Source organism: Hakea prostrata, chromosome 3, assembly GCF_041222555.1.
Source record: "Hakea prostrata isolate BN-2017 chromosome 3, UWA_Hpros_2, whole genome shotgun sequence".
NCBI classification, from domain to species: domain Eukaryota; kingdom Viridiplantae; phylum Streptophyta; class Magnoliopsida; order Proteales; family Proteaceae; genus Hakea; species Hakea prostrata.
In genome coordinates, this window is record NC_142602.1 from 23250219 (window position 1) to 23269919 (window position 19701).

The following is a 19701-nucleotide window of genomic DNA, read 5'->3' on the forward strand; positions in this document are numbered from 1 at the left end:
TAAATTTGCAAAAAGAGTTAACCAACTTGTTAGAAAACTATAACATGAAAAACAAGGGTAAAAAAACAGCAAGCTAGTTGGATGATTTAAGCACCATCATCAATCAAACTACATCAAATGATCTTATGCTTTTGATCCAAATTCCAGAGATTGGTGGGTTTAGTTATTTAATAGAAAACATGATCACACAAGCTTGGTGGATCATTTCCCACTCTTGCTTTTTGGATTATGTTGATATGTTTGTTCTTCTTTCCAAAATCTCCTCCACTGAAAAATCAATGGCAGTTCTGTGACTGTTGAATATGGTGCTAGTTCCACGTATTAATGATAAGGAACCCTTAAGATGGTAACCCAACTTGAAGAAAAAAATGCATAAAAATAATAGAATAGCAACATGTTGAGATAAACTAATCACATACTGCTTTCTATTTGATGAAATGCTCCACTGAATGCTCTAAACTGTAAAGAAGAAACCCAATCCTCAGATTATAAATCTAAGGAGGCTGTAAGAGTGGGTTTGATTAGTGGCTTAGGAATCTCCAAGTGTGTCTGTCTTGGAATGATAAATTCACCATAGATATCCCTGACGAAAGTCATCCATGATTTGTTTCTGTATTCAATCTTTTTTTAATTTTAGAAGGGTAAGGTTGACCCCGCTGTTCACATCTTTTTTAGGTTTTCTTTAGTATCTTTATCTGTAAAGTGCCTCAAGTTGGTTAAGCAACCAATGTTTTAAACATTCTTTAGCGCAAGGATGCTCAGAGCAGACACCACCCAATATAAGACACAGCTAATAAATCCATGGTGCATGTGAATGGGAACTCAGCAGGTTATTAAATTGGAATTTTTTAAGATATTATATTTATCCTTCACTGGGACATCTCATCTACCCTTTAATGAACCCTTGGGCGGTTTAAAATATTATCTCAACTACTAAAAAAATGTGGATTATCAAATCCAAGTTGCGTTTACTGCAAATCCAACATATTTGCTGACTTGATCCTTCTTGGGTTCTTAAGGATTCTGGCTCAGGAGACTCTTTCAATTATTCATTTGGATTATAGAAGTGAGTTTATGATAAGAACATTGTGTCGGCTGAGATGGGAAACTGCAGTTCCAATGTGTCTTCAGACATTGAAGAAACCAGAGATGGTCAAGAAAATATAGTCTACATCCAGGAGAGTTCACAGAACAATGAAAATCTGGAACTCTGTTCTCTCCATTCTCGGCGAGGGAAGAAGGGACCTAACCAAGATGCTGCAATCCTCTATCAGGTATATTCATTTGGTCTATACGAATATGCTGCTTCATCTTTCACTAGATTAATCATCTATTACTCCTCGAACCAGAGCTTCTTTTTTGCTCTTTGTTCAGTTTATTTTTCCTCCTCTTTCCTTTTTAAATGCTTGAATCTGGATTTCAAGGAAATTTTAAGATCATGGGTGACTTGGGGGATAGTGGTTAAAGAAATCTTAGTAGGTTTCATTTCTAGATTATGGGCATCCAGTATTCAGCCATGTTTGATCACAAACCACTTTCTGAGATTTGAGGTCTTCATCATCTTCAGTTCTGATGATTTTGTTGAAGGGGGACACTGGTTTATATACTGTGCATATACTTTTTTGGGGTGTGAATCCTTATAAATTATATTTTGGGTATTCTCTTAATGAAGGGATATGGAATGGAAGAAGGGGTCTTCTATGGAGTCTTTGATGGACATGGAAGGAACGGCCACATAGTAAGCAAACTAGTCAGAAATCGCTTGCCATCGCTTGTTCTAGCCCAAAAGAGTGCTCTAGCAACGCTAAACGCGGACGCCATTAGCAAGCAAGATGATGAAGATAGAGAAGAGGGAGGTGAATTGGTGTCAGCAAAGAGGTCGCATCAATGGCGAGAAGCCTGTATTAGTGCTTTCAAGGTTATGGACAAGGAACTTAAGCTTCAGGAAAACTTGGACTTCTCTTTCAGTGGTACCACTGCGGTAACCATCATACAACAGGTGAAGTAGATGACCTCTCTCTGTCTCTCCCTCTCTTTTATGGGTTGTTCTCTTAATCCTGAATCAACTTCAAACAGGGTGAAGATCTTATGATTGCTAATCTGGGAGACTCAAGAGCTGTTTTGGGAACCATTACTGAGAAAGGATTGACAGTCATTCAACTGACAACTGATCTAAAGCCTAGCTTACCTGGTAAGAAACCATTTCAAGATCAATCTCTACTTGCTTATATGTACATGGTGTCTAAATCTAAAAAATGCCTATATGCAGGGGAGGCTGAGAGAATAAAGAAGAGCAACGGTCGTATATTCGCACTGAAGGACGAACCACATGTACAGCGTGTATGGCTCCCAAATGATAATTTCCCAGGCCTTGCAATGGCACGGGCATTTGGCGACTTCAAGCTTAAAGATTATGGCATTATCTCTGTCCCTGACATCTCATACCATCGCATAACAGTCAAAGATCAGTTTCTTGTTCTTGCGACTGATGGGGTAAGATCAATTTTGCCAAAAATCCTCTGGAAGAAGGTCGAGTGCTTCACTAAGCCTTGGTTGGAGTTTGATTCATATGGGTTGCTCTGTGTTGATGCAGGTATGGGATGTGCTTAGTAACAAGCAAGTTGCAGCAATTGTGTGGAAGGCTGAGAATGAAGAGGAAGCTGCAAAAGCAATTGTCAATGCAGCTGTAGCTGGCTGGGCCAAAAAATTTCCTACTTCAAAGATGGATGATTGCACTGTCCTGTGCTGCTTCTTGCAGGAGAGAATGAAACAAGAAGGCCTTTTATTACCCAAGGAGAGCCATAGTCGCACTAGTTGGACCAGAGTCGGCGAAGTAGGATGATTTTGATTAGTGTCAGTTCTCAGCATCATATATTTTAGAATTGGTCATAAACTTTGGCCATGTCCCCAAACCCGGAAAAACAGAAATGAGAAAAAAAAAGCTTTTCGCTTCAGTTGGCCCAGTCTTTCAAATCTAATATACATACAAAAAGAAGTATCCGACAATAACCAACACCTTTTAATTATGAGATCTTGAATTCTATTAGAGTTCCCCTCCCTCTAATATAAAGCTCCAAATTTTAAGGAAAAAAATATTATAGTTTTGATAAAAAACATAGCAATGTCTCAAGTTCCAGAAGCTGAAGAGATACCAGATCGACCAAACCCAAAAATTACAGAGCAGCACAGGGAGATGCAAGATTCATCAGCTTTTCTTCATTTCATTCTATCAAAACAGGCCATTAAATGCCGCGTTGGGATCCTTAGTAGGATTCCTGCGTTGGGATCCTTAGTAGTATTCCTGTAATGTTACTCTGCAAAATTTTAGTGTTGAGATGTTACAGTGCTAATCCCAAACTAGCTAAAGGCACAGACATCCATAGAAGAAACCTCATGAAAGGCCAACTTTCTAATACCCCCAATACATCCTTTTCAGCAGTTTGAATGTTTCTCAATAAATAATCCCTTCCAGTCTTCCACCAAAAACTCAAAATGTAATCTCAACCCACGAAAGTCAATGATGCTTCTAATAACTTGTGAGTCTGCAATGCCGACTCACCCCCTCCCAAAGCATGGCTAGGCTTCAGCCTTAATTCTCAGTGTAGTTGGTACCTGGATCTCTAAATCTTTCAGTTCAGCAACATTCAAGAAAATATTTAAAGAAATTACTCTTATTAGAATGGAGCTATGCATGTGAAATGATAGATTAGAAGAGAGAAATATAAGGCGGGACGAGGAATTGAAAAACATTCCAAGCCATAAATGTTGTCGTCAGTACAAAACGTCAATATAAATAGTGCTGTTATGAATTGGAAAAATCTGATTCCAGTCTTAAAACAAACAAAAATTCTCAGCCGCATCTGGTTGAAATTCTCTAAATTCTCTACTCTGATTAACATTGGCTCATTCCCCTTCTTCAATAACCTTTGTACCCAATCCCTTCAGCCCTTCAGCTGGCATTTCTGCAACGGTCACAAGTGAGTAAAGCTCCTCTTTTGCATCTTCATCATCATTTCTCTTCCGGGCAATGCGAACCCTAACCCTCCTCGGCACACTTCGGATCCCCCTACTCCAGACGTGCTTGTTCAGCTTCACATCCACCCTCACATCCTTTGTCCCCATAGATTTCTGAGCAAACTTCCTGATCTCCTTTATGGCATTTGGGGCCATCTTCTTGAAGGTGCTGTTAGAAGCAAAGATCAATAAAACTATTTTTAGCGCTTCCATCATATTGACCAGAATTCAGGTGCGGATTACCACTCAGAAGATTGAAATTAGAACACACATTTAATATAAAAGCGCACACAAAATCCTTATACCACTTTTACCAATTCTATTTTGACTACTTACAAAAATTATTTGATGATTTAAAGTCCCACATTACTGCATTATTTTCATTTTCACCAACCCAAATTGGAAACAAAGAGACATAAAATGAAAGAATAGAAGGGCCAGTATGAAAACAATGTAATCTATGAAGAACCAACATGTTCATCTCTCAATATTAGTGTTATCATATAGACTTTACATAAAACGCTAGTTGCCAAGACATTCCCGTGTACATCTAGACCATCTTCACTAACCCATACAAGGAAGCAAGACCAAAGCCTAGAAGTGCAAAAAAGCCTATTAGATCTGCAACCCAAACATTTGTCTTTGAAAAGTCAACTGCCAAAATTACCCTTTTGGTTCAAACCAGGAAAAAGGTCCAGCATATAGCTTGGTTACACATTGTATCCCAACAAAAACCATTTGTATCATACAGTTGGTCGTCCATCTAGATGCAAATGATAGCATCATTTTCTTATCCTGTTTAGTTTCATACGAATCATTTCAATACGGTGAATATATACATGGTAAGGTCTTTGTCAGAGCCTACAAAATCCCCAACTAAAATCACTTGCTCAACAGCCATTATGTGACAAGCCAATTGATCAAAGAAAAATTACATCGCAAGTTCATAACATACTTCCATCTTCATCATCAGTACAAGACTGCAAGTTCGGAAATACGATACACATCCACCAAATACTACAAGCATCTCAAAACCAACAAAGAGGAGCAAACACCAAACTACTAACATCGTGTCTAGAGCCTAGATTATCTCATAAGGTAAAAATGATAGTTTCTATATTTTTCAGCAGTTTGGTCCTTCTTAGGCGGTACTAGAAAGGATATTCAAACTTAGATAGTCGACACAAAAAATACAGGAAAAGAACATGCCAAACAACTTCTAGCTTTCAATGACTTCAAATTATATAAACTGACAATGTCATATTCATGCTATCCTCAACATTGTAGGACCCTGGCTTCAAATTTAGTTCGTAATTAATGGGTAAACAGTGAATTTAATTGAGTTGAGAAGACACAGTGGAACACCCTAGACCTTAGCCAATAGAGTCATTCCCAATGCCTTGCTTAAATTGCACATAAACGAGCAGGTCTGGATCAATGCCAACCAAGTCACAGTTTTTGAATCCAGTATACAACTTAGGAAATCAAATCACCAACCACATTGAACTGACCTAAGGGAACTAAATCATGTAGAAATACTCAATTAATTTCGAAATATAAACACCATTCGTCTAGGAAATGAAGATAAATCAACCGTGGACATCCAGGAGTAAAACTACACAAATAACAGAATCACAAGAAGATAATTAACGAATCTCTGAACAAAGCAGGAATGCTTACAAACACAAACGGTGGATCCAGAAGGGAAAAGAGAAAATGACTTACCAGCCATGCAACCTCTTGTGAAGGTTGATGGTGTACTCCCTGGTAACGACCTCCTCCTTTCTTCCCTTTGATTTCTCCACCATTGTCACAGACCCTCTTCAAGATATTCCTGCAACAATATCTGGATCAAACAAGACCTTCACTTTACATTACCAATCAAATCATCAAAGCAAAATATCAATTAAAACAACAAGAATCAGCAGAAAGGTAGGGAAGGGGGGAAATGACATCATATCCAAATTCCATTACCGACTGATCTAATGAACGTAACGTATGAATCGAAACAAAAACGAAAACTCTCTCAAATCAGTTGCAGCGAAGATGAGAGACTACCTTGAGCCCTTGGCGGATGGACAACGAGCGTGAGGGGAGGGGATGGCTAAAGGAGGCACTGAGCTTATTAGGGTTTTCGCTAAGAAGTGAATAAGAAGGGTCAGCAGAAATAAAACCCTAAACCCGTGGTCTTTCGGTCATTTCCATCAATTTCTAACTCTTAAAAGTCTTAATCGAGATTGTTTGGTTGCAACATTTTACACTTTTGCCCAAAAACTTGAATTAATTCATTGGATATAGAATTAAATTCAGCTTAAATATAAAATAGATGAAATTTGTGGATTCATGCAAGTAACTTGACAAAATTCCACAGTTAATTTTCTCAACCATGCATATATAGATTTAGAATTTCATTTCATTTCATTTCAAATCCCCATTCATGTAACCAAATAAGCCTACGAAATTGCTACAAAATCATATCACACATGTTGGTAGTTATATTAACTTTCATTTTTTTGGTAACCTAGTTATATTTACTAAAGCATACAATATGAACCAATTTCCAAGATTTTGTGTGACGGCAATAAACACCGATATTTCTACCCCAAGAAAAGAAAAACAGGTATTAGACATGGATATATTAGTGAAAGGATACCAACTCTTAGAATTTATTTTTCTTACGCGCCCTGTTACTTCCCAGGAGTTTTATATCTAAATCATTAAGCCCCTTGGGGAACTAAAGCCTTTCATCAAGACCAGTTTATCCGAGCCTCTGCCCTCAACCATTGATGAATCTTGATCTTTTACTTATTGAGGTATGGATTTTTACCAATTGAAGGCCCTTGAGTTATGTGGATCTACCTTCTATCATAGCAATGTGGGAAGCAGATCCAAATTTAATAGGACATCGACGCATTGGGTTTATGGAAATTAACTATGGCAAGGGTTTTCGAAAGGATTGTCCGTACCTACAAAAAGCATGCATGAGAAGTAACAAGTTTTTTGGTCAATTTTCAGCAGCACCCCCTCACTTATCCAATGTATCAATTGAACCCCTTATTTGTAACACCATTGACCTTGGTAAGTTTTTATTCATCCATGTTCAATATTATTCTTACATTTTAAGCAAATAAGATGGCAAGAGAGAGAAAAAAACAAAATGGGAAAAAAAATCATAAGAATCATGAATATACGACAATAAACAAAGAGGAAGTTGCATACGATAGAGGAAGACGAAAGCATAGGGTTTTCATTCAAAGATATTATTGTCTTTCTAATGAGTATAAATTGATTACGTCAGCACTTTGAATAACTCATGGGGGGTCGCATTGTTTTTAGGGGCAACTCAAGGATTCCGCTGAAATTTTCCCAAATATTTTCCTATAATAAAGTAATTTACTAACATAAAAAAGAGCGGAAGAGGAACTCAAGAAGACTGATTTATGGAGTTCTGTAAATATTTATTTGAGTACTTCTATGTGTATCAGATCTAGAAATATACATAAAAAAATCTTGTTTTCTATGCAATCGGGGTAATGAATATCAAGGGACACCTTTTCATCAGTTGTTCCATCAGTTGTTCTTGGACAGCAAGACCTAGTTTAGAAGCCCCTTAAATGGGTGTGCTTGCTAACTTTCTTAATGCCTCTTTCAGCATTTTTATTTTATTAGTAAAATGGGCTCATTTCCACCAAATGACAATTAAGGGCCGAGGAAAAACCATTCATTTTCTTCTATAGGGTAGAGAGAAAGAATAGTTTAATTACACAGTTACAAAAGCATAAAATAAAGGGCACAACTGGTGCCGAAAGCTTCCGCATAAGCAGACTCTTGAGTGACAGTTTCTTACATAACCTCAGTCTAATATTTTTTTGCTGGAAAACTGTCACGATGCCTTGACCTCAGGCAAACAACAAAACCTACACTCGTATGTGGTTTTCCTGGTCATGGACATGGACAACGCACAGACGGGAAAATTTACACTCTTTGAGTAGATTTGCAAGCCATGAACATGTATAATGCCAACAAAGGAAGATACCACCAAGAATGGATTTTCCTCTATATTAGAAATCATCGACATTTGCAAATGGCCTTACCACCCATAGGAAGTTAGAAATCTCTTTGTTTGAATAGAAGACGAAACCAAAGTCCATCAGGACCTAGTTTTCAGGTCGTTTTGTATGCATACATGCAGCGGCGTAGTTTTTTCACATCTTCTAATGACTCGGCAAATAGATTGTCTACAAAGAGGCAGATTCCAGCAGCACTGCAGTTCCAACCAATAGAGAACACAAATAAATCAACACAAAAATACCTGTATACAAGAATGGACAATTTGAAGAAACAGAGATGGTACCTGAAAGGCCCAAATGGAAGCCATAATATATCCCATCGGAACCTAGGCAATCTATGACAGAAATAATTAGAACTTAACTATCAGTTCACAAGATGGGGCAGCAGTGAACTTCATAAGGTAGATAATTATTAGAAGGAGATCATGGAAAAAGATTTGGACAAAGTCAATGATCTAAGGTAAATGAAAGATTTCTTTCTACTGTCAAATGATGTTCCACACAGCTTAACGATGTTCTGAGAAAATGTTAAAAAGATATGGATCGCATCTAAAGGTAAAAGTTTGGAAAATGGTTTACCTCAGCATGTAAGTCAACCAAAAGATTGCTAGTACAACACCCATATAGCAGGAGTACCAAATCCATCGCCTATGAGAATTTGAATTACTCAGCAACCCAGTGATGGCCATCACACATGCTAAAACAGCTACACAATCTGTACAATAGTTAAGCTGAAGCAGGTTAGTTTCATGACCGGAGGAGCGGGATCAACGCTCAAAAGATGAAAATAACTGCACCAGTAATGCAAATCACCAAGGCCAGTAGAAACAGTAAATAGATCACCCAAAATGTATTATTGAATCTGATAAGAGAAATACTTGTGAAAAGATAATCTGAATGGACACTGCTTCTGGTGGCAGGATTTAAGATTAATACAAGGAAAACATGAAGTTGTGCTAAGTGCATTGGTCAAGTGCCACTCACTGAACATTCTGTCAAAGGTTCAAGTCCTGGAGACGGCCTCTCTGGAACACAGTAGGGCCATGTACCCTCGACCCTCATTGGAAACTTCTAAATGCAAAAGGCTTGTGCACCAGGAACTGCCAATTTTATAGGGTTTGGAGGGAGCATGGTTTACAAAGAAAGGAACTACATGTAAAATCTCCAGAAATGGAAAAGGTTTATAAAGGGAATTTATTATAGACAAAATTCACTAGCCAGTACATCCCTCTCCCTTCTCTTTTCTCCCCTTATTTAGCTGGTAAGTAATGGACTGATACATAATTGAAATTTGTGTATGAAGAACAAGGCAGCATATCAAGGGAGGAAAACAACAAAACTATAAAAGAAATAAATATTACCCACTAGAGATGATTTATTTCTGTCAGAAATCTTATTTTTACCACATTGAAATGGATAAAAATAAATAGCAAGGGGAATTGAACTTACAAAGTAATAGAACAATTGATATCAAGCACAAAATAAAAGGGAAGTGGCTGTTCGTGTGGTAGTAGTTGCTATTGCAATAGACTGTTGACCTAAGATCAAGGGAGAGGTTGATGTTTGATGGACAAAAATTTGCAATCCAAGTTCTGCTGCCTCCTATTGTTATGCACTGATTGGAATAATTCCCCTACCCTTTGGATTCACAAATACCCTCTTAGGTTTTATTATCTTCAAAATACTTTACAGGATCCCAAGTCGATGCATATGACTGGGGCAGCAGGAACATGGTTGCAACCTCAGCTGCAGCAGCCAAAATTTGTCCACATTTGACTTCTCCACCACCCCACCCCACCCCCAAAACACTCAGATGTCAAACATCAAGTAAACTAGTACATCCAAGTCCAAATAATTAGGTGGTCCAATCACAGGCAAGGTCCGCTTGGTAGCTAACCCTGCTACCACCTCTGCATTGGTATACAGTTCAATGAGTGAGAACAACGAACAAGTTGAGTGACAAACCTGCAGAAATGATAATCCATGAGTCGATCTCCTCCATGAAGTAAGCATGAAAGCGCTGTTAATATGAAACACACGAGGTTAAAACTCTAATTATTAAGGGCAGCTAACTCTCCAGTATAACCATTGCAGGGTTGCTCGATTGGTAATGACCAACACCTCTTAGTGAAGAGGTCATCGGTTTGATTCTCGTTGATGGTATATGTAATATCCCCATCCCCTATACATAAAAGCACCTTTGTACCCCCCCCCCCTTTCCTCCCCCCACAAAAAACCAAAAAAAAAAAAAAAACCTCTCGAGTGTACAGTTAATACACCAAGGGTTCTCATCAGATGGTGTACTTTACTACTGGATAATAGGAGAAAGACAAGTAACGATTTCATTTGCGAGACAATGATATACGATATCCATAGAAACTGATAATTTAAGTGAATAAGACAGTAAGTAACTGAAAATTGAAGAGAGGATAATGATAGAATACATATTCACCGTATAAGCAAAGCAAGAATAAGATATGGCATTTTGTAAGTCCAAGGAAACCCAGCAGCCCTACTGCCTGAAGGTTTCATCAGTTTAAACGCCCACAGATTCCTTGCCCCCTGGTAGCATATAAGGTCACAGGGTAGGGCAAGTTAACCAGTAATGGGTTGTTAAGATAGACTTGATCCTAGGAAAACATGATCATAATTATTTGCTCCTAAGGCCATCGGGTTCATTGAGCTACCTGGTTCTGTAAATTGATTATATAGAAAATTGATAATTCAATCAAACAACTCCCAATTTAAACATTTTCCAGTCTGTTACAAACGGCTAGTGCCCAAGAAAAAATGATTTTAATGAACAAACTTCGTAATTGAAACCAGTAGGCCAGTAACATAAAGCAACTGAACAAATGAATTCATACTGTGAAATGGGGAGACACTCACCAATTCCCAAGGAGACGAAGCCTGATGAAAGATGGAGAAAACGAGAAACGCCACGAAACAAAAGAGAAGGGCAGCGAACACACTCTGCATGTACCAGCAAGAAACCCCAATTAATTCTCTGTAACAAAACAGGACTTGATTTCTAGTTTGACATTGTTACCTACCCTCCAAAATACACTCTGTTGAGCATGACTTCTTTCCAAGGACCTAACTAATTCTTCTTGTTCTGTAAATTGTCAATCAAAGCCATTGGGAAATTTTGTCAAAGAACGTCAGAGAAAAGACAACATCAAGAGAAGGTAAAGAGGAATTCAGACGAAATTCCATCAGGCGATTCGTTTTCCATAGATAACATAGAAGGTGAAATGCGAAAGTGAACCCTAACTTGATTCAAGAGAGTGGGAAAGAGAAACCTTGAGTGTCGATGGGATGATAGTCATCGAGCGCAGGGTCGTCCCAGGTTGGAAGAGCGTGATTGTGATCTGTTCCATCTTTACGAGATTTTCTTCTCAACTTTCTAGTCAGATTTCCAATCATCTTACCCTCAATTCTCTCGCGTTCGCTCTTTGCGAATCACAAATTGACGCAAGTTCACAAATTCGAAGAAAGTAAAATTGAATTGCAGAGGACAGCAAAGGTTGATTCAACCTCAGCAAATGTAAAGGGAATTGGTATTGGAGATTGGTTCCAGTTCCACCAAAGCCCGCAATCAAGTGGGCGCGGCCCATTTTGATGTCATAAGAAGCCCAATCAAGTGAGGTCCATCAACAGAAGATCATTTTTAAGAGTTTCCACAATTTCATTTGCCAAAAAGCAATGTCAGAGTAATTAAAGAAATATTATGGAAAATTTTTAGGGCCACCCCTTAATTATCTAATTTATCAGTCAAGTTTTCTTATAGGGAAAAAATGTATCCGCAACACTTCTTGCAATTACAAAATCACAGTCAAGTGTTGATGTAAGAAAGTTAAATGTTTTAAAAAGACAAGAATACCCTTGAGTTAGAAACACTACGATCAACTCATCTTTGTCTTCCTTGATTGTTTGCAATTACTTTTCTTTTTCTATTTTTTGCATCTACTACATGATTTCTATTCTCCAACAAATATTTTTCTTTTGTTCATCAACACAAATATTTTCATGTTGTTCTCCTCTTGTTCATCTTCTTTCCTTTTGATGTAGGGTGATAATGAAAACAGATAAATAAAAACTAAGTAAGAGTTTGGTATTAGTACTTAGTAGCATGGGCTCTGACAGGTATATTGCGTAACTCAAAAGATGACATTAATTTAGGGGCTAACTCAAGAGGCAGCACTAAAAATTTTCCAATAAATATTAATTTTCGAGAAACCAACAACGCCACCTCCTGAGTTATCCAATTTATTAGTCAAACCTCTATTACATGAAAAATATATCAATGACACAACCTAGCTTTAGAAAATCACAGTTAAATGTTGATGTAAGTTAAATTTTTCAAAAAGACCCCTGAACAAAAATCCCTATACTTCTACCATGTGCAACTACTCTTCTTCTTCTTTTTTTTTTTTGGTTTGCCAACCCCGGTTTTATAAACCGGTGGTTCGATTCCGGAACGTTGCTTACGCTGGGTGTCGTTGGTGGGTGAGTCTCCCGGTACGGGAGTTTTTTTGCATCCACAAGAATTCAATCTATGGAACGGTATTTTAAAACCGAATGAAAAGTCTGATTCGGTTAACCACTTGGACCAACCCCCGTTGGTAACTACTACTCTTCTTCTTCTATTCTTGCATCTTCTACGTGATTTATATTCTCCAACAAATAGACCTGTAAACGGATTGGATTCGAATCGGCTTGGATACGCTAGTATTCGAATTTGAATCCGTTTAGCAAAACCTATATCGGAATCGAATTGAGCATAAATTTATAGAAGGCATATGAATTTGAATCTAGAACTCCATCAGATATCCGATTATTGATTAATGATTTTCATTTTTTTATTTTTTATTTTTGATTTACAATTTCCGGTTATTGATTATCGGTATCCGAATCCAATTATCAATTCTTTTTTGTGAAAAATGTTTAATACTTTACTCTAAGTGGACAATTTTTTTATTTTCGATTACCAGTTTTTGAATCAAATTATCATCCATTTTCAGATAAAAAAATGTTGAATATTTTACTCTATCCGAATAATTTTGTATCTGGATATTATCCGATCCGATAAACAATTATCCGAATTTGAGTCCGATTTCTTAACAGACGGATATAGATATTTTTCGATAAGAAAATTTTCTAATACGAACACTCTTAAACGAATATGAATGCTAATTCGGAGATAAATTTCAATTATCCATTTATAGGTCTACCCACAAATTTGTTTTCTCTTATTCTTCCTTTTTTTTTTTTTTTTTCTTTTAGGATGTAGGGGTAATAGCAAATGAATGAATACAAACTAAGACTATAGGTATTAGTACGAAAACGTCTAACTGATACATTGGGTAAGTCAGGGGATGAAATTAATTTTATGGGTAACTTAAGGAGTGGCATTGAAATTTTCTGTAATATTTTAACAGTTTATTTTATAAGAGCCGATGAAAAGATCATTGTGTGTCCATAAGTACTAAGAAATCAACTCATACAAAGTGATCAATTTAGCATCAACAAAAGCTAATAGAAGATGGTGATGGTGTGGACAAAGTTGGCAACGTTGCAAGAGGATCTATAACATTAGTAGATGCTTCTATAGCTTAAATTAATAAACCATTGTTGAAGCACGAAAAAGAGAACATGCAATAGTTAAGAGGATTAATTATATATGGAGTTTAACGATAAGCCTTCTTCTCATTATCTTGTTCATCAGAGCATTTTGAGCAATAGCTTCGGAGCTTGGTGAGCCGCTTCTGAAGCTTATGGAAGATACCTGTAGTAGTGGTTGGACCATGGCTCAACCGGAAACCAATAGAATCTAAATACCCAGCGCTTCGACCCATCAAACCTACGATGACTCCTCCATCTGTTGAGAAGCTAAACGGTGTTCCTTCTTGCTGTCCAAACGGTCCATATGTTTTCTTATTCGTTTTGAACGTCAGTGATCGAATCACTGTTGTCCCACCGTACACAACAGGGCAGTAGTGACCACTCACTGCTACGATCTGTTCCTCTGGATATTTCAACTTAATCTAAACAAACCAAACCAAACCAACCAAATTAATTAGTACTTATACTCTCAAATTCAAACCGGACCAGATCCAAAAACGGTTGGAGGAGAAATGATTCCATACGTTGACATCGCGATTGCCTCCCGTACCACCGTGCTTTTCCGATAGAAAGGGTTTACCGTTCATATCATACTCAATTCGTACGGAATCAATGCAACGGTCATAAACGATTTTGATTTCTCTAACACCATTGAATTTCCCATCATCCCAGCTTGATCCACCGTTTCCTCCCCAAGGCCCCACTTCTGTAATCTTCCTTGACGAATTTTCCTTTTCCTGTGCATTTCATCCAAAACAAACGACGAAATAATTCAAAAAAAAACAAAGTCACTTTAAACAAGTAACCAGATTATAGTGAGTGAAGCGCTTACCATTGTATCTACTGTGAAGCAGAGAACGGAAGAAGCCCAATGTAGTGAAGCACTAAGATATTGGAATTGAAGAGAACTATAGAAGAAATAGTAATGTTTGGTTTTGATCATTTTGAGTATGAGAAAGCCTATTTATATATATATATATGTGTTCTTTCTGCCGTAGGTGGAGGAATCCAATTCCATCTCCAGCACCATCTACGGGTTTCTGTGTCAAATCTTTAGAGAACCTCACAACTCATCTCTGGTTCTGGTTCTTCTCTAACCCGCTACCCACGAATAATTGTCATCATCATTTAAAAAGGAATTAAACTTAATTGCGTCATTATTTCCAGGAATGAGATCTTCCTTCTTCCTTTTATTCCACGGAAGAGGAAGTGTTTTTGTCTTTCTGCTTTTTCCACACAAAACAATTTGGTTTGGTTTCAATTTCTGTGCAGAAGAAAAGAAAGGGAGAAAAAAAAAACCTCTTGTGGTAAAAGTTTTGTGGGTTGATTTTTTTCCCCTCCGTATTAATTCCTAGGCAGCTAATCCATGAAACAACAACAGAAAAAATTATTGAATGGCGTCGAAAGTTGACAAGGAGTCAAGGACAGTAAAGAGTGAAACAGAATAAACAAGTAGAATCATATGAACTGTATGTAATTCGTATTCTTTTTTGGTAATATCAAGCTTTTGTTGTGAAAAGCGGAAAGAACATAAGTTTCGGGACTTACATATGTTCTTGATCTAAGAACCAAAGAAATTAGGTCAAATCATACTTTCTGAAACAAACAAAGCTTTTTGGGCCAGTGATCACATATAACGTTACACTGCTGGAAATAAAGGATTAACTGTATGTATCTGTATGCAATTTAAATGATAAAATTGAAATTGCCTTTTAATCTTGGCTGTCCATAAATTAGCTGTATGCTAATGAAATGATTAAATTTCAAAATTTTGAAGTAATTCTCAATGAAGCAGGAGGAACAAGGATAAATGAAAGTATACATAGTTTGGCCTCACACGATGGGATCATCATTGATCTCACCTTCGGGGTAGAGAATCTGGATGCCTAAAAACTTTGATATCCCCCAAAATGTTCCTATTGGTTAAAGGGCAATCTGAATCTGAAGAAATTTCCTTAACCAACCGCCAGATATGGTATATGCAGTGATGGGAATAATTCCCATACCCTCTGGGTTCACAAATACCCACTTAGGTTTTATTATGTTCAAAATACTCTACAGGAACTCAAGACAACGCATATGACTGGGGCAGCAGGAACATGGTTGAAACCTCAACTGCAGCTGAAATTTGTCCACATTTGACTTCTCCTCCACCCCCACCCCCACCCCCACCCCCAACACTCAGATGTCAAACAACAGTTCAATGAGTGAGAACAATGAATAAGTTGAGTGACAAACCTGCAGAAATGACAATCCATGAGTCGATCTTCTCCATGAAATAAGCATGAAAGCGCTGTTGATATGAAACATACAAGGTTAAAATTTTAATTATTTGGGTAGCTAGCTCTCTAGTGTAGCCATTGCGGGGTTGCTCGATTGGTAATGACCAATACTTCTTAGTGAATAGGTCGTGGGTTTGCCTCTTGTTGGTGGTATATGTAAATATCCCCATCCCTTATACATAAAAAAACGTCTTTGTACCCCTCCCCTCCCACCCCCCAAAAAAAAAACATCTCGAGTGTATAGTTAATACACCAAGGCTTCTCATCAGATGGTGTACTTTACCACTGGATAATAGGAGAAAGACAAGTAACGATTGATATCCATAGACAATGATAATTTAAGTGAATAAGACAGTAAGTAAATGAAAATTGAAGATAGAAAGACAACAGAATACGTCCAAGGAAACCCAGCAGCCCCACTAATTAATGTCACCCAAGGAAATTTTTAGGGGCACCCCCAAGTTACCCCCCTCAAATTAATGTCACCCCCGAGTTATTCAGTTCATCGGTCAAACTTTTCTATGTGAAAATGTATCTGCAACACCTCTTGCAGGTAGAAAATCATAGTCAAGTGTTGGTGCAAACAAATTAAACTTTTCTAAAAGGCAAGAATACCATTCAGCAAGAAACCCTACGCTCAACTTATCTTTGTCTTCCTCGACTGTTTGCAACCACTTCTCTTATTATAGCAAACCACTTCTCTTATTATAGTTTTTGCTTCTTCTACGTGATTTCTATTCTTTCACAAATATTTTCCTTCTATTCACCAACACAAATAGTTTTCTATTTTTCTCCTCTCCTCCATCTTCTTTCCTTATGATGTTGGGTAATATTGGAAATAGATTTAAAATATATATATATATATACAAAACGAAGTTAAATTAACAGAATTAGTAATATGGGCGCTAGTTAGCATATTGCGCAACTCAAGAGATGACAATAACTTTAAAGGCTAACTTAGAGGGCAGCGCACAACATAAGACTAACAGTATTAGTAATATGGGCTCTAGTTGGTATATTGCGCAACTCAAGAGATGACATTAATTTTAAGGGCTAACTTAGGGGGCAACGTTGAAAATTTCCCATGAAATATTAATTTTAGGGAAACCAACAATGCAACCTCCTAAGTGGGCCCGGCCCATTTTGATGCCATAAGAAGCCCAACTACTTGAGGTCCATCAACAGAAGATCATTTTTAAGGGTTTCCACAGTTTCATTTGCCAAAAGCAATGTCAGGGTAATAAAAGAAATATAACCGGAAATTTTCAGAGCCACCCCCATGTTACCCCTCAAATTAATACCACCTCCGAGTTATTCAATTCATCAGTCAAACTTTTGTATGTGAAAAATGTATCCGCAAAACCTCTTGCGGTCTATAGGTAGGAAATCACAGTCAAGTGTTGATGCAAACAAATTTAACTTTTATAAAAGACAAGAATACCCTTAAGCGAGAAACCCTACGCTCAATTCATCTTTGTTTTCCTTGACTGTTTGCAATCACTTCTCTTATTATATTTTTTGCATCTTCTACATGATTTATGTTCTCTCACAAAATATATTTTCCTTTTATTCACCAATACAAATAGTTTTTTAGTGTTCTCTTCTCCTCCATCTTCTTTCTTTATGATGTCGGGTAGCATTGGAAACAAATTTAATAATAAAAAAAAATGAAGTAAGACTAACAATGTTAGTAATATGTACACTGACTAGTATATTACGCAACTCAAGAGATGATATTAATTTTAAGGGCTAATTTAGAGGGCAACACAAAGTAAGACTAACAGTATTAGTAGTATGGGCTCTGGCTGGTATATTGCACAACTCTAGAGATGACATTAATTTGAAGGGCTAACTTGGAAGGCAACGCTAAAAATTTCCCAAGAAATATTAATTTTAGGGAAACCAACAATGCAACTTTCTAAGTTATCCAAATCATTAGTTAAACCTCTATATATATGGGAAAAATATACCAATGACAAGTTAATGTCATTCCAGTTAAACCTAAAAACAAAATTATAGTTAAGCGTATAATGTAAACAAGTTAAACCTAAAATTAAAATAAAAATATAAAAAAGAAACAAGCTGCCTGAACAAAAAACCTAAATCAAACCAAAAAATAACTTGAAAATGAATAAATACAAACTAACTCATACCATAGGTTTTAGTACTAAAACGTCTAGTGGATAACTTAGGAGAGGACATTAATTTTAGGAGGCAACTTAGGAAATGATTCTGAAATTTTCCACAAAATTTAAACATTTTATTTCATGGGAGCTGATGAAAAGATAATTTTGTGTACATAAGTACTAGGAAATCAACTAATACACACAGTGATCAATTTAACATCAACAAAAGCTAATAGAAGATGATGATGGTGGTGTAGACAAAGCCGGCAAGGCTGCAAGAGGATTAATTAGTTATATATATGGAGACTTCAACGATAAGCCTTCTTCTCATTATTCTGTTCATCAGAGGAATTAGAGTAATAGTCTCGGAGCTTGGTGAGCCGCCTCTGAAGCTTATGGAAGATACCGGTACTGGTTGGACCATGGCTCAACCGGAAACCAATGGAATCTAAATACCAACCACTTCGACCCATCAAACCTACGATGACTCCTCCATCTGTTGAGAAGCTAAACGGTGTTCCTTCTTCCACTCCAAATGGTCCAAAGGTTCTCTTATTCGTTTTGAACGTCAGCGATCGAATCACTGGTGTCCCACCGTACACAACTGGGCAGTAGTGACCACTCACTGCTAAGATCTGCTCCTCTGGATATTTCAATTTAATCTAAACAAACCAAATCAAACCAAATTAATTAGTACTTATACTCTCAAATTCAAACCGGACCAGATCCAAAAACGGTTGGAGGAGAAATGATTCCATACGTTGGCATCGCGGTTGCCTCCGGTACCACCGTGCTTTTCGGATGGAACGGGCTTACCGTTCATATCATACTCAATTCGTACGGAATCAATGCAACGGTCATAAACGATTTTGATTTCTCTAACACCGTTGAATTTCCCATCATCCCAGCTTGATCCACCGTTTCCTCCCCAAGGCCCCACTTCTGTAATCTTCCTTGACGGATTTTCGTTTTCCTGTGCATTTCATCCAAAACAAACAACGAAATAATTCAAGAAAAACAAACAAAGTCACTTTAAGTAAGTAACCAGATTATAGAGAGTGAATTGCTTACCATTATATCTCCTTTGAAGCAGAGAATGGAAGGAGCCCAGAAGCGTTAATGTAGTGATCGAAGGACAAAGCTATTGCTCGGTTTTGATCATTTTGAGTCTGAGAAAGTCTATTTATATGTGTTTTCCTGTCGTAGGTGGAGGAATCTGATTCCTTCTCCATCACCATCTACGCGTATTCTCTCTTTCTGTGTTTAGTTCTCAGCATCAAAGCTTAGAGAACCTCACAACTCATCTCTGGTTCTTCTCTAACCCGTTACCGACGAACACTTGTCATCATCATTTAAATAATTTAAAAAGGAATTTCAACTTAGTTGAGTCATTAGCTCCAGGAATGAGATCTTCTTTCTTCCTTTTATTCCATGGAAGAGGTACTGTTGTCGGCTTTCTGCTTTTTCCACACAAATCAATTTGCATGGTTTGGTTTCAATTTTGAGCAAAAAGAAAGAAAACAAATGCATGACTACAATAGAAAAAAACTATTGCATGGCGGTGTCTTGAGTTGACAAGGACAC

At 37.3% G+C, this 19701-nt stretch overlaps 4 protein-coding genes and 1 pseudogene across 7 annotated transcripts; 1 reads left to right on the forward strand and 4 right to left on the reverse strand.

The window, feature by feature from the left end:
- The first annotated feature begins 953 nt into the window (after positions 1-953).
- Positions 954-3063, forward strand: LOC149021700 (Protein phosphatase 2C family protein). The gene is made up of 5 exons (XM_089149905.1): positions 954-1274; positions 1673-1999; positions 2077-2191; positions 2270-2493; positions 2594-3063. Exons 1-5 carry the CDS (start codon positions 1101-1103, stop codon positions 2840-2842), a joined length of 1089 nt encoding a protein of 362 aa, XP_089006031.1. The 5' UTR covers positions 954-1100; the 3' UTR covers positions 2843-3063.
- A 724-nt stretch (positions 3064-3787) lies between these two features.
- Positions 3788-6181, reverse strand: LOC149021701 (large ribosomal subunit protein eL31-like). Of its 4 annotated transcripts, none has more exons than XM_089149907.1 (3): positions 6073-6181; positions 5740-5848; positions 3788-4183 (listed from the first exon to the last, which is right to left on the reverse strand). In XM_089149907.1, the coding sequence occupies exons 2-3, from the start codon at positions 5820-5822 to the stop codon at positions 3904-3906; spliced, it is 363 nt and encodes a 120-aa protein (XP_089006033.1). In that variant the 5' UTR covers positions 5823-5848; positions 6073-6181; the 3' UTR covers positions 3788-3903. The 4 variants fall into 4 exon arrangements, with proteins under 4 accessions (XP_089006033.1, XP_089006032.1, XP_089006034.1 ...); XM_089149906.1 differs by having other exon boundaries at positions 5740-5860; XM_089149908.1 differs by lacking the exon at positions 6073-6181 and adding an exon at positions 5989-6055 and having other exon boundaries at positions 5740-5860.
- Positions 6182-7585: 1404 nt separating this feature from the next.
- LOC149021702 (histone-lysine N-methyltransferase) lies at positions 7586-11610 on the reverse strand. The gene is made up of 7 exons (XM_089149911.1): positions 11387-11610; positions 11138-11199; positions 10974-11057; positions 10050-10104; positions 8664-8799; positions 8369-8419; positions 7586-8278 (listed from the first exon to the last, which is right to left on the reverse strand). The coding sequence occupies exons 1-7, from the start codon at positions 11508-11510 to the stop codon at positions 8179-8181; spliced, it is 612 nt and encodes a 203-aa protein (XP_089006037.1). The 5' UTR covers positions 11511-11610; the 3' UTR covers positions 7586-8178.
- Positions 11611-13774: 2164 nt separating this feature from the next.
- LOC149021703 (jacalin-related lectin 19 pseudogene) lies at positions 13775-14652 on the reverse strand (annotated as a pseudogene).
- A 3592-nt stretch (positions 14653-18244) lies between these two features.
- LOC149021704 (jacalin-related lectin 19-like) lies at positions 18245-19263 on the reverse strand. Its single transcript, XM_089147163.1, has 3 exons — positions 19189-19263; positions 18878-19090; positions 18245-18779 (listed from the first exon to the last, which is right to left on the reverse strand). Exons 1-3 carry the CDS (start codon positions 19189-19191, stop codon positions 18426-18428), a joined length of 570 nt encoding a protein of 189 aa, XP_089003289.1. The 5' UTR covers positions 19192-19263; the 3' UTR covers positions 18245-18425.
- Positions 19264-19701: the final 438 nt, after the last annotated feature.